At 36.3% G+C, this 14262-nt stretch overlaps 1 protein-coding gene across 30 annotated transcripts in view; it reads left to right on the top strand.

Moving 5' to 3' along the window:
- Positions 1-14262, top strand: part of MYO9A (myosin IXA) — a 297950-nt gene that overhangs the window by 219580 nt on the left and 64108 nt on the right. For 22 of the 30 annotated variants that reach the window (XM_054667756.2, XM_054667748.2, XM_054667757.2 and 19 more), the window contains 5 exons: positions 685-1004; positions 1659-3230; positions 6927-7026; positions 7528-7740; positions 12600-12712. In XM_054667756.2, coding sequence (XP_054523731.1) covers positions 685-1004; positions 1659-3230; positions 6927-7026; positions 7528-7740; positions 12600-12712 — 2318 coding nt within the window. The remainder of the gene's footprint in view (positions 1-684; positions 1005-1658; positions 3231-6926; positions 7027-7527; positions 7741-12599; positions 12713-14262) is intronic. The other 8 variants (XM_054667767.2, XM_054667769.2, XM_054667770.2 and 5 more) reach the window with 1 other exon arrangement.

Raw genomic sequence — 14262 nt, 5'->3', positions numbered from 1 at the left:
CCTTAAACCCATTAGTGTTATTTAGGAAAATTGTAACAAAAGAATATAATATGTTAAAGTTACTAATAATTTGAAGGACATGAAATCATCCAAAAATTTTAAATTAGGTTCTGTAATTAACTTCTTCAAGGTTATATTATTTAAAATAGCTGTTTTAGCCAAACATATCTGGAAGAGAAAACTTTTTTCTATTTATCTTTTTCAGGTACACTTTCTGCTTTTGTAGAAAACTAATTTTTTTATTTTTATTTTTTTGAGACAGAGTCTCACTCTGTCACCCAGGCTGGAGTGCAGTGGCGCGAATTCTGCTCACTGCAAGCTCCAGCTCCCAGGTTCACGCCATTCTCCTGCCTCAGCCTCCTGAGTAGCTGGGACTATAGGCACCCACCACCACGCCCAGCTAATTTTTTTTGTATTTTTAGTAGAGACGGGGTTTCACCATGTTAGCCAGGATGGTCTCTATCTCCTGACCTCATGATCTGCCTGCCTTAGCCTCCAAAAGTGCTGGGATTACAGGCATGAGCCACCGCACCTGGCCAGAAAACTTATTTTTAATCACCAAGAATTTAGCTGCATAACCACTTAACCTGTAATTATGACATAAGAAATTTATTCTTTTTTTTTCCTGTGAAAATGCAGTGTAAGATATGACAACCAGTTTCTGTTATTTTGTCTTCCCCATAGAGATTCTGGAGGAATTACCTAAATCAGAAGCAAGTCAGAGATGCAGCTGTGCAGAAGGATGCTTTTGTTATGGCTAGTGCGGCTGCTCTTCTCCAAGCTTCCTGGCGTGCTCACTTAGAGAGGCAGCGGTACTTGGAGTTACGGGCTGCAGCCATCGTTATCCAGCAGAAATGGAGAGATTACTATAGGCGCAGGCACATGGCTGCTATTTGCATACAAGCAAGATGGAAAGCCTACAGGGAAAGTAAAAGGTACCAAGAACAAAGGAAAAAAATTATCCTTTTGCAATCAACATGTAGAGGATTCAGAGCAAGACAAAGGTAATCTCTATTACTATAATAATTGCTTTTTTTCTTCTTCCCAAGTACTTTGTTTATACCTCTGCATTAACACTTGTCTAATTTGTATTAGAATTGGTTGTATACAATTTGTCTTTTCCACTATACTGTGATACCGATTTTAACCCACATTGTATTGTCTACAATGGAAGTTAAATAAGGTTTTATTGAATTAAATTGGATTGAAAATCTACATGGTCTGTGATCATAACTGCTAAGAATTAACTTCTACATTAGGCTGAATCTTATAAAATTGGCAATATTCAACTGTTGTTACTTTCAGAAACTTTAATTTCACACTTAAATTAAAATTTCACTTTAATTTCACACTTAAAATTTCACTTTAATTTGAGGTTTACTTTAAAATAAAGGCATTATTAAAATGAGAGCTTTACTTCTGAATTAGTTTACATTTTGACTGAAATGCCTAGGTAGAAGTAATACACTTAATGAAATATCATCTGACTCATGGAAATAGGAAAATTATGAAATGTGCATTCAAGTTAGTTTAAGAAGTACTTAGGTATTATAAAAAGATTTTACAACTCTGCATTTTTTCTTAAATTCTCAGGAAATATGTTCTTTTCAGTGGTAACTAAGATATTTCTATAACCCATGTTGTCTGTTTTTATATAGATTTAAAGCTTTAAAAGAACAAAGGCTAAGAGAAACAAAACCAGAAGTTGGATTGGTGAATATTAAGGGATATGGATCTCTGGAAATTCAGGGTTCAGACCCTTCAGAATGGGAGGATTGTTCTTTTGACAACAGAATAAAAGCCATAGAGGAATGTAAATCTGTAATAGAGAGTAATCGAATTAGCCGTGAAAGTTCAGTGGACTGCTTGAAGGAGTCACCAAACAAGCAGCAGGAGAGAGCCCAAAGCCAGAGTGGTGTGGACTTGCAGGAAGATGTGCTTGTAAGAGAGAGACCCAGATCCTTGGAGGATCTCCATCAGAAAAAAGTAGGCCGGGCTAAGAGAGAAAGTAGGAGAATGAGAGAACTAGAGCAAGCTATATTTAGCTTAGAATTGCTGAAAGTTCGTTCTCTTGGTGGTATTTCTCCTTCAGAGGATCGCAGATGGTCTACAGAATTGGTGCCTGAAGGCCTTCAATCTCCACGAGGTACACCTGATAGTGAGAGCTCTCAAGGAAGCTTGGAACTTCTGAGCTATGAGGAAAGCCAAAAGAGCAAACTAGAGTCTGTCATTTCAGATGAAGGAGACTTGCAGTTTCCATCACCTAAGATATCCAGCAGTCCAAAATTTGATTCACGGGACAATGCCCTCAGTGCCTCAAATGAGACTAGCAATGCAGAGCATTTGAAGGATGGAACTATGAAGGAAAAGGTGGTCTGCAGTTCTGAGTCTATTACCTGTAAACCACAGCTGAAAGACTCCTTCATTTCAAATAGTCTACCTACTTTTTTTTATATCCCCCAACAAGACCCACTGAAAACAAATTCCCAACTAGACACAAGTATCCAAAGAAACAAACTATTGGAAAATGAAGACACAGCGGGGGAAGCTCTTACTTTGGATATCAACAGGGAAACTAGAAGGTATCACTGCTCAGGAAAAGATCAGATTGTTCCTTCTTTGAATACAGGGTCTTCTAATCCTGTGCTTAAGAAGTTAGAAAAGCTAAACACTGAGAAGGAAGAAAGGCAAAAACAGTTGCAGCAACAGAATGAAAAAGAGATGATGGAACAGATTCGCCAGCAAACAGATATTTTAGAGAAGGAGCGCAAAGCCTTCAAGACAATTGAAAAGCCAAGAATTGGAGAGTGTTTGGTGGCACCATCTTCCTATCAGTCAAAGCAAAGAGTAGAGAGGCCATCTTCTCTCCTCAGCTTAAATACCTCAAATAAGGGAGAACTTAATGTACTGGGGTCCCTATCATTAAAAGATGCAGCTCTTGCCCAAAATGACAGTTCATCTGCTCACTTACCCCCAAAGGACCGACCTGTCACCGTGTTCTTTGAAAGAAAAGGAAGTCCATGCCAATCTAGTACTGTCAAGGAATTATCCAAGACAGACAGAATGGGCACCCAGCTGAATGTAGCCTGTAAACTCTCAAATAATCACATTTCAAAAAGAGAACACTTTAGGCCAACTCAATCTTACAGCCACAATTCTGATGACCTTTCCAGAGAGGGAAATGCTAGGCCCATTTTCTTCACTCCAAAGGACAATATGAGTATTCCCCTGTAAGTGAAATGTTTATTTATGTTTATGTATAAATGGGAAACTTCTTGGAGTATTTTTATTAAGGTGCCTTGTTTTGCTCCAACTATTTGTGTAAAGTGGCTGCTCAACTTGGCCATTTTCTCTTTGTAAAAATATTCCCTAATTGTTGACTCTACCATCACCTGAAGTTGGATGTAGTTATACCCTAGGAATCCTTGACTAATCATGAATAGCAGAGTAAATACTGGGTTCCTCCCCATTAAGTGAGAAGCATTTGTGAAGGGCAGTACAGTGCCTATAAACATAGTAGGCATTCACCGAATACTGGTTGCTTTACAGCTGTGAAGTTTAGTAGTTGAAGGTTGTTTGTTTCAGGCTTTAAAGAAGTTAATTTGTTTTGTTACAGCTGTTGGCCTATTTATGGTCATCATTACGTTCATTATACTTCTTTGTATGTGATAAACACATAACATAAAATTTCCCATCTTAACCATTTTTAAATAATATAGTACAGTAGTGTTAACTGTATATACATTGTTTTGCAAAAGATCTCTAGAACTTTTTCTTCTTGTAAAATAAAACTCTGTACCCATTGAACAACTCTGCTTTTCCTTGTAGCCCCTGGCAACCATCATTCTACTTTCTGTTTCCAAGAGTTTACTTTTTATACCTCATATAAATAGAAATGAAAATTTTTTTTTTTTTTTTTTTTTTTTAAGATGGAGTCTCACTCTGTCACCCAGGCTGGAGTGCAGTGGTGTGATCTCAGCTAACTGCAACCTCTGCCTCCTAGGCTCAAGCAGTTCTCCTGTCTCAGCCTCCCGAGTAGCTGGGACTACAGGTGCATGCCACCATGCCTGGCTAATTTTTGTATTTTTAGTAGAGATGGGGTTTCACCATATTTGTCAGGCTGATCTCGAACTCCTGACCTCAGGTGATCCACCTGCCTCTGCCCCCCAAATTGCTGGGATTACAGGTGTGAGCCACCGCACCCAGCCGTAAGTAGAATTTCTTTATACTTTTTTAAACTAGAGGTAGTCATGAGAAAAGCATTTTTAAGTGGTACGTAAAAACAAATTTAACAAAATTGAAGATACTTGTATTATCTTTATATTTGGTAGATTCTTTTGGTTCTTATGGAGAATGTCATCATTGAAATGAAAGGAGGGCTGTATCTTTGGGTTAAAAAAAAATTTTACATTAACAATGAAAATAACCTTTTCTCTCCTTTTATATATAACCCAAACATTTAAATGTTCCACCCTTTAAAATTTCATATGGATTTTAGAGAAATCCTTTGTAAATGTGGGCAAGAGATGATCAATAATATATTTTTCCAAGAGTCTCTATAGTATTACAAAGTGCAGTTGAGCTTAATGACAGTTTTAAGTATTATTCCCACCCATTAACCTACAGATTTCCCAGAAGTTCAAAGGCTCTGTGTAGCATATGCATCCATAAGAGAGTGTTAAAAACATATTCCCTGTCATTCTAAGTTTAGTGATACATGGTATTCCATGCATATCTGTAAGTGAGCTCTTTAATATTCTTTAATGTCTGTTAATTATGACATTTATGTGTGTGTATGTATTGTAGGTGTATACACTTATAAAGTAGCTGTTGGATCCATGAATTTGTTTTGTAGAAAACAAATTGTGGATTCTAAAAAATATTAATCATCCTTGTGAAATATTTATCTTATTTTTCCAAGATACATAGTTGTAGGTGTATTTGAGTTGATTTCTTTTATTGCTTTATTAATGATCTGCTTATCTTTAAAATTATTATATATTAGATTATATTAAACTCTACAGATAAAATTCATACTTTAAATCTCATCCTGTTGTATAAGTAATATTAGAAACATTAACATTTTGTAGAATCATAAATGCTGGTGCTTCTGAATTATGTAATCCAGTTCCCACGTGTTACAGATAAGGTCACTGGGGCCCATAGAGGTGAAATGACTTATTCAAGATCATGTATTTAGAGAAATGGCTGGGACTAGAACTTGCATTTCATCATTAAGGATCGGCATTGGGTTTTATAATTAGAAAGTAATACTAGGTTAGTGTCCCTTTTGTACTGTAGTGGTGATGAGTACACAGTAGTTTTTAACTGTTAAATGAGAAAGGACAAAAAAAATTCATGGTGAAGTCTAAAGAAAATGTTGTGAGTTAAAAGGTTAATTGCAGTGGTCAAGTACTATCAAGATCCTATTAATTGTTGTTTCTCTTTGGAGGATAAATGAAGGTCCAATAGGCTCAACTGTGGCAAGAGAGATTTTGATAGCCAGAAGAGAATCCTTTAGGACAAGCTAGGATTGCTAGGCTTACACACATTGTACATACATTGCTCCAAAAGGGAGATCTCTAAGAAGCCTATAGCTAGCAAAGATTGCATCTATTTGTGTTTGTTTCGGGCTTATTGCATAGAGGCAAAGGGCAAGATAATTTCTTATGGCTCCTAGACTTTCTTTTATAAAAATTAAATGAAAGATTTTGAATGGAAGAACAATTAATCTACCAACTAGTATCATAAGTTAGTGTCTAATTTTAGCTAGCACTATCCTTGGAAGTAAGATATGATTCTCAAGGAGCTTACAGTTCTGCTCAGGAGAGATTATCAATATGTTGTTGATGAGACTCATGGTACTGAGTTAATATAGGTAATTGGGGCCATGAAGGTTATATACACTTTTTCATCAGATTCTGGCATCTATTTCTGCCCAGAATTTAATGATAAAGCATTCTCATCATACAGTTTTTCAATCAAAATTAAATTTTCATAAGCTAACACTGTAACACCTGTATTGTCTGGAGCATACTTTTAGTTTGATAACAATTTCTTACCCTGCCAGTGTTGATTTTAGGCTATTCAACATCAAGCTTTTTGTTTGTTTGCTTTTTGGTTTTTTTGAGACAGAGTTTCACTCTTGTCACCCAAGCTAGAGTGTGCAGTGGCACGATCTTGGCTCACTGCAACCTCTGCCTCCTGGGTTCAAGTGATTCTCCTACCTCAGCCTTCCAAGTACCTGGGACTACAGCCACCTGCCACCACACCCAGCTAATTTTTATATTTTTGGTAGAGACGGAGTTTTGCCATGTTGACCACGCTGGTCTCAAACTCCTGACCTCAGGTGATCCGCCTGCCTCGGCCTCCCAAACTGCTGGGTTTACAGGCATGAGCCACCGCACCCGGCCTCAACGTCGAGTTTTAAAACTCAAAGACAGTGGATGAAAACTACAAAGAGAGATTTCAGAAGGAGTTTTCTAACCAATAGGAACCATCTCAGTATAAATAATGAGATCCTCATCCCTGGATGGCTATTTTTCAGGTATTTTATAATGATTAGATGGAAAGGCCCCTTGTAAGACTAGTATTCTAAAGATTCAGGGGTTTGGTATTTTCCTTTCCCCATCATCAGATCTATTTTATTTCTTGAGTTTATTTTGCAGCTACTATTCTTAAACATATGTCATATTCATAGTGGAATATACCCACTGATCATCAGGACAAGGCCTTTAGTAATTCAGTCTTATGCGTAGGTTCAGGATTATTATTACTAATTAGCTAAGCAGAAAAAATATGACTTAATTGTCTTGGGAATTGACTAAGATCTGAAAATATTTATGGAATTTGCTGGAAGTCTTTAACCTGGCTGCCATGGGATATCTGCTAAGAACTGAAATGTAATTTCATTGTTTTATTTAAAGTGTCAGCAAAGAAGCCGTAAACAGTGAAAATCCTCAACTCCGTAAAGAAGATGAACCAGCATGGAAACCTGTGAAGTTAGCTGGGCCAGGCCAAAGAGAGGTAAGTTTTGAGTTTTTGTTTATCTATCTTCTATACAAAAGAGATGTACATTATTTTGGAAATTATTATTCTTGTAGGTAGAGCACCTCATCTACCCATTTACTCCCAAGTGTTTTTAGAGAAAGAAGCCATGAGCGGAGATTGTTATAATTATGAAGGTGTACTCCAGGCAGGGAATGGTGCCTAAAAACCCAGTTGCTAAGAAAAAGAAGGCAATTTGTGCAAGAGACTTTGTTGACTTATTATGGCAGTGAAAGATGACTTCTTTGGCTATGTAGAACAGTGTAGATTTAGCTTCCATTCTAGTCCTTCATCCAGAGTAATGTATACAGATTCCTTTTGGTCATCCCTGTCACTTCTGCTAGTGGAAAGGGCATGGTTGGGTGGAGGGATATTTCAAGAAATTCATGAGCCCTCTGATGTCTTTCATTGGCATCATCTCAAAAAGAACAAAAACCCCAAACATTGTTGTGTTATTTGTTTTATCATTTGGTCAAGCAGGTTGCCAGACCGGCCCATAAAAAGAAAGCTCGAATGGCGCGGACGCGCTCCGATTTCTTGACTAGAGGTACTTTTGCCGATGGGGAGGGGGATACAGAGGAAGATGATTACGATGACATTATTGAGCCCCTTCTCTCCCTTGACCAAGCTTCTCACTGTGAGCTAGGGCCTGCACCCAGCCTGGGTCAGGCCTCTCACAGTGACTCCGAAATGGTAATTTTACAGCAATATAAGAAAAATAGCAAGCAAATCTGATGGAAATAGTCTTTGCTAATCTAAAGCTAACCTTCACAGCTTCTTCCCATGTAATGGTTTGTGCATGGGAAACCTCAGTGAACACAGCAACTAAGCTAAACCTTAATTTAATAGAACTCAAAGGGCACTTTAAAAAGCCACAAATTAGGCAAAATTAAGATTATTTGACTTGGCACTAATGTAGAAATTTTCCATGTTGTATCCTAAAAGGTCTAGAGCAGTGGTCCTTACATTTTTTCTGTAAACGGCCAGATAACAAATATTTTAGACTTTGTGGGTCATATAGTCTCTATTGCAACTACCTAACTTAACTACTTAACTCACCCACTGTGGTGTGAAAGCAGCCATAGACACTAAGTAAACAAATGGGCATGACCGTCTTGTAATAAAACTGCAAAAACAGACAGTGGATTGTATTTGACCTGTTGGCCATAGTTTACTGATCCGTGGTTTAGTTTACTGATCCTTGGTCTAAAATAATCCAGTAGCTTTTAGCTACAATGCACTTTTACATTTTTTGCCTGTAAACTTTCTTCCTCCACCTCACTTTCCACTAATAAGAAATAAACATGAATTTTAAAACATATAGTGAGCAAAAAGTGTCTTCCTGGACCAACCCAGCCAAATAGAAGGCTATATGTAATGTGAATTTGTATTAATCACACAATATAACATTGGTGTTGTGTTTGAATAAAGCTGCACCATTTTAAGCTAAGAATATAACTATATCATCTTCTCAGCCCAAATCAGGTGTATATGTGGTTTGACAAGTATTATAGTATATTGATGGGTATATTAATGCAAAGAATTTTATTTTGGAATTGTCCTAGAAATATATAAGATAAGGACCGTATGTCTAATATGAACCAGAACATCACTGATGAAGTAGAGTGAAATAACATTTTATTTCCATACATATCTGTAACTGAGCTCTCTAATATTCTTTAGTGTCTGTCAATTATCAGAGAAAAATTTTAGAATGGTCTTTATTTGACTCATTAAATATTCTATCTTTGAACTGTTTTAAGCTGTTTGAATTGTCAAAGATCTAATTAATTGAAATTTCTCCTATTGTCCAGAATACTCTCGTTGTCTTTTATCTTTTGTTGGAGGTAGACCCAGTTTTTAAGTGACAAAAGTGATGTTTTATGAAGGCAAAAACAACAACAACAAAAAGAGAAAAATGCAAAACAAGTCCCCTGATTAGATAAATGAGTCATTAACCTGAGCCGAACTGTAGGATTATAGAAATTGGAAACATTCTGTGTATCTGATAATATGTATAATTAGAGCCAAAATCTTCAGTGTAGAATAAAATAATAGCATTTTGGAGGTGCCCTGTATTTGAGTTATAAATAAGGAAATATACTGTGTTATCTGATTAACAGTTAAATACGAAATTATGTAATGGAACAAACTAATTTTAATGAAAAGTCCTGCTTTGTCTAGTATACATAGATTTATTGTTAGCAGAAAAACTTTGGCATTATGACTGCTGTTTTGTTCCTGAGAGTTTCCTTTGTAACAACCCTTAGTCCTTTTGGTGATAGACTTCTTTTACACTGGGAACTTTTACTGAGATGAACCAGGAAGTTGGGCTTTCTGCTTGGAGCATTCAGCTCCTTTCAGTGTTCTAGCCTCTGTTCACCTGCTTGACGGTCACTGCATGCCAGTAGTTGTAGAGCACTTCCCTGCACAGTGTGTTAGTCACGTCGCCAGCTTTCTCATTTCCTTCTCTTTCACCACGAGCTATTTTAGGAACAGGTGGTGGTGCTTGTTTCTGGTGGACACTGCATGAAGAAGCTTTGCTTTGTAGAATATGTGGATAGTTACTTACCAGGGTTGGGGATGGGGTGGGTAGGAACAATTTTTAAATGTGTTTCTCTTTTTATTTATCTTGAGAATATTCCACGTTCTAACATTATCTGATATTGTGAAGATGAAGATGTATTGTGTCTAAATAAAATCTACTACAATCTCACAATATTTTCTGGATTTTAAATGTATTTGATTTTCTAGGTACATGGAGTTTTAAAAGCTGGATTTTTTTTTTCTGGACAAACTGATTTTATTACTCTGAAGTGTGTCATTAAATCTTGGAAGAAATTGCTGTATGACCTTTCTAATTGTGAAGTAACTCAATCTAATGGGATAAAGACATTCACAAATGAATTGAAGGAGATTTGAGTTTTTAAATTATTAATCAGTTGTTACCTGCTGTGGGAGGGGAAACAAGTGTAGTAGTTTCCCTCCTTAGTGACTTTGGTGTTTTTTAACCTCTTACTTCAAACGCTGCCGTTTGAATAACTGTTTAGTCTCTGTGTGCTGCTCTCACTCCATTTTTATACACACCACATTGGCATTTACTCAAGAAGAATGGCGTTTTCTGCTAAGCAGTTGTTTTTAAGATAGTTTTTTTTTAGTTTCTGTCTTCTGAATGGTAAGCGGGTTAGTAAAATCATTTCTATTCCTTATTTATAGGATTAGTATAGGAAACATTATACTTTTCTCTGTACAGTTTTCTTTTATCATCCCCCAGATTTAAAGCAGTCATCTCTATGGATATGACTTCTGAATGGCTCTCCAGAATTTCAATCTTCATTACTTCTAGCATAGTAAAACTAAATTTCTCATTATTCCCCCCAAACTGCTGTCACTTCTTATATTCCTGTTTCTGCTATTCTCTGAGATACTCTCTGATCCTTGTCTGTGTTGAATTTTCTTTCTCTCTGATGTCTACTCCATAGACTGCCAGAAAAACCTGTTGATCAAACAAAGCTGTTTATTAGCTTATTACAGTAAGAGAAAACCCACTTTGACTGTGTCTTAGTAATATCTCACAAGGGAGAAGTCAGGAGAGGATATTCATAAAGTTTTAGGACCTGGGCTAGGTGATTTTGAGGTTGGTCTTGCGTGGTAGAAAACTGGTTGTTATTGAACAAAGTTCATTACTTAAGAGTTTTGGATTGGCAGCCTTAAGACAGCAGCCACACTGTTGACTATACACTTAGTATTTATATGTGTATTTTATTTCTCTAAAAAAAGTCAGGACCAGTTTATAGCATTGCAGCTATCTGTTCTTTGAGGATTTGGCAGAGTTTTTCTATGAAACCACCTGGGATTGGTACTTTTTTGTGGTGTAGTTCCTGGATAAGTTTTTCTTTTTTTCTTCTAGGGAAATCAGTCTTTTTAAAACCTTTTATCTAACAGGGTCAATTTTGGTAAACCCTTTTTTCTTATAAAATTATCAATTTCATCTAACTTTTCAATTTATTTGCACAGAGGTCTGGAAAGTAAGATCTGGGCACAGAGCCATGTGCCTGTAGTCCCAGCTACTCAGAAGGCTGAGGCAGGAGGATAACTGGGGCCCAGGAGTGCAAGGCTGCAGTGAGCTGTGATTGTACCACTGCACTCCAGCCTGAGCAACAGAGCAAGACCATGTCTCTTAAAAAAAAAAAAAAAAAAAAGGTTTGTTAGACCCAAACAGTACTCAGTCTAGGGCTAATTATTCTTGACTATTGAGGTGAGATCCTCTCTATACTTTGCCCAGTGCCCTGGGAATCATAAAGTTATATGCTCTGGCTCTTGGGCATAGACACTATTACTGACCTTTTGTGAGTGATGGGCTCAATTACCTTTAATCCTTTCAAGTGATCTTTTTCTTGGTCTTGGATTGTTTTCTCATACAAAGTGTTGATTAGTACTCAAGCTGAACATTCAATGTGGACCTTCTGTAGATCTCTAGAGTTCTATCTTTGTGCTTCTCACTCCTCTCCAGTACTCTGTCTTTTGGTCTCTAGTCACTGTGCTCACCTTGGACTTAGAGCTTCATGTGTTCCACTTAGAGTCTGTCAAGTTTCACCTGGGTTCCTCCTCTCTGCATCACAGCCTAGAAACTCTCAAGGCAGTAAGATGGGACAAGTGTAGAACATACTTCCTTTTTTTCCCATCTCTCAGGGGTATCTGTCCATTGTTTTAAACATTGCGGTTTCATATTATTTTGTCTGGGTTTTTTGTTGGTTTCAGGTAAGTGGGTAGACCAGATCCCTATTACTTCATCTTTGCCAACTTAAGGTATTTCCTCTTTCTGTTAATAAGGCCATAGTGAGGCAGACCAAAAGGCTAAAGAAATAATATTATAACTACAGAAAAATGAAATATTAGGAAATGACTTGAATAGATAACAAGAAATTCTCTCCTCAGAACAGGATTGTCTTTAGAGGGACACATTTTAAACAAATGGAACAAGAACTGCCAATTAAAAATCAGGTCACAGTTTGATAGCCTTATAAGTTGTTTATAATTTAGACCATTAATAATGGTAATGAGCCTTTATTCTGTCATCTTTTGGCTCTTTAAAAATCATTGCATATTCCATCTCTTTTAAATTATTGATTAGATATATGAGGAACTTATAATAGCAAGTTAAGCCATGAAAGTAATAACCACTTTTTGGGATAAATAAAAGGAGATTTGAAAAACAATACTTAGCGTTCTAGATTTATTAGATCCTGCATCTTTTGTCTCTATCTTTAAATGGTTTTCACTTTCTTGCCTTTCCACTTGAGATTCTTTTTTAAATTGTCAGAAAATATGAACTGGTAGATCCTGTTTATTTTCATTGACCAAGTCATCTTTATTTCAGATTACTTTATATAGAGTTTTCGGTAGGCTCTATTATTTCAATGAATCTCTGAATAATATCAATGTTTTGTGTGTTTTTAAATAGCTCAAGTAATTCTGTAACCTGAATTTTAATTACAGTGCTATCATATATTTACTTGGCATTAAATCTTTCACATATGTAATTATTACAGACATCACAGCGATTTTCGTCAGTTGATGAACAAGCAAAACTTCATAAGACTATGTCTCAAGGAGAGATTACCAAGTTGGCAGTGAGACAGAAGGCTTCAGATTCAGATATAAGGTATAAAGTATACACGGAGTTAACAGGGGTAATACAATTTTATTTGATAACTGACTATAGTTAAGTACTGAGCTTTTTAAAAAAACCATAATTGATAGGGCACTTTTGAAATTAAACTTATTTGCCAATTTTTGAAGAAATGGTAAGTACCTACTGTTTATAGGCACATAGTAGTTAAGATATGTGTTGAAGAGAAGAAAAGAAAAATTTCCCTCAACCCTCATAAGTTCATAGTTGGGACAGAATCCTGTAACAAAAGACAGATTAACAAGAGAAAAATAAGCAAGTTAGTGCATACAGTGCATGCACATCATGCAGAGGAAAGGTAACTCAAAACAGTGGTTTAGGAATCTGGCTTATACATTGTCTTCAACAATGAACAATTAATTTTAGAGAAGTGACAAGACAAAGATAAGCAGTTTCAGGCTTCCAAAGGTAACAAAACTGGGAAGGTAAATTTATGGGGAAACTAACGGAGTAAAGTTGGTAGATTCCTCTGATGTCATTTCTAGCTAATAAAGGTCTACACTGTCTCCAGTGATTTTCTGTCCTTGTTGGTAGAGAGGGAAGAAAGAACACCTTTCAAATTTATATCCTGCTTTTAGGCGAACAGGGGAGGGTAGAGAGCTTTTCTGCCTCTACTTCTTAATTGCCTTTAGCTTAAAAATATTTATCTCAAAGAGGAATATTTTGGGGTGGCACATACTGGTTCCCTTCAATATAATGGGCTTTATCTCCCTCTATACTTAGCAGTATGATTTGGGGAAAGTCTCCAAATTGTTACATGACTTATGGTGTTTTGTTGTAAAAGAGAATGAGACTAAATAAGATTGAAAATAGGTGCCAGCTTTGGACTTGGATTCTGTTCTGAGGTAAGCATTTTAGAAATGGAACTGAAAAGGCCTTTCAGGAGATAATTCTGTTCTCTTTAAGAGAGCTTATGGAATTTTTATTTTTCAAATAAATATCTTTGTCCCTCATTATGTTGTATAAGCATTTGGGCCTCGCTGAAAACTTACAAGATTATGTTGAAATTTTTCTGGTTCATAACCATATTAAAGACTACTTTTTCGCTGACTGTAGAGGTATAATCTAAGGTAATCCAAATCCAGAGCAGATAATACTAGAAACCAAATATTGAGAAATAAGATGTGACACAGTAGAAGAACATACATCTGGAAATAATAGATTATATATATTTAGTTTCCACGTCCTCCCCCACAATTGCTAAAATGACAGAATCTACGAAGGACTTTTCTCCCCCTCAAAAAAACTTAGAAGTGAAAAAACTGCAATAAAACTGTGGAATCCAAAAAGTAAATGGACTTTAAATTTTAAATATGTTAATACATACTAGAAAGCCAAATCCTAATTCAGCTAAGTAAAGCTGAGAAAGATACATCTAGCTGGCTGACCTTCCCCAATTATAGTAGAACAAGAGATTTATTATCTGGAAAGTATAAAACAGAGTATCTCTGGACCTGGAGTTTACTAGATACAATTGAGGGCTGGGGCACATATTTGGAACATAGGGATTTAATGACTGTTTA

The sequence above is a fragment of the Pan troglodytes genome, chromosome 16 (assembly GCF_028858775.2).
Source record: "Pan troglodytes isolate AG18354 chromosome 16, NHGRI_mPanTro3-v2.0_pri, whole genome shotgun sequence".
Lineage (NCBI taxonomy): Eukaryota > Metazoa > Chordata > Mammalia > Primates > Hominidae > Pan > Pan troglodytes.
Note: the sequence above shows the minus strand (reverse complement) of the source record. Positions and strands in the feature narration are given on the sequence as shown.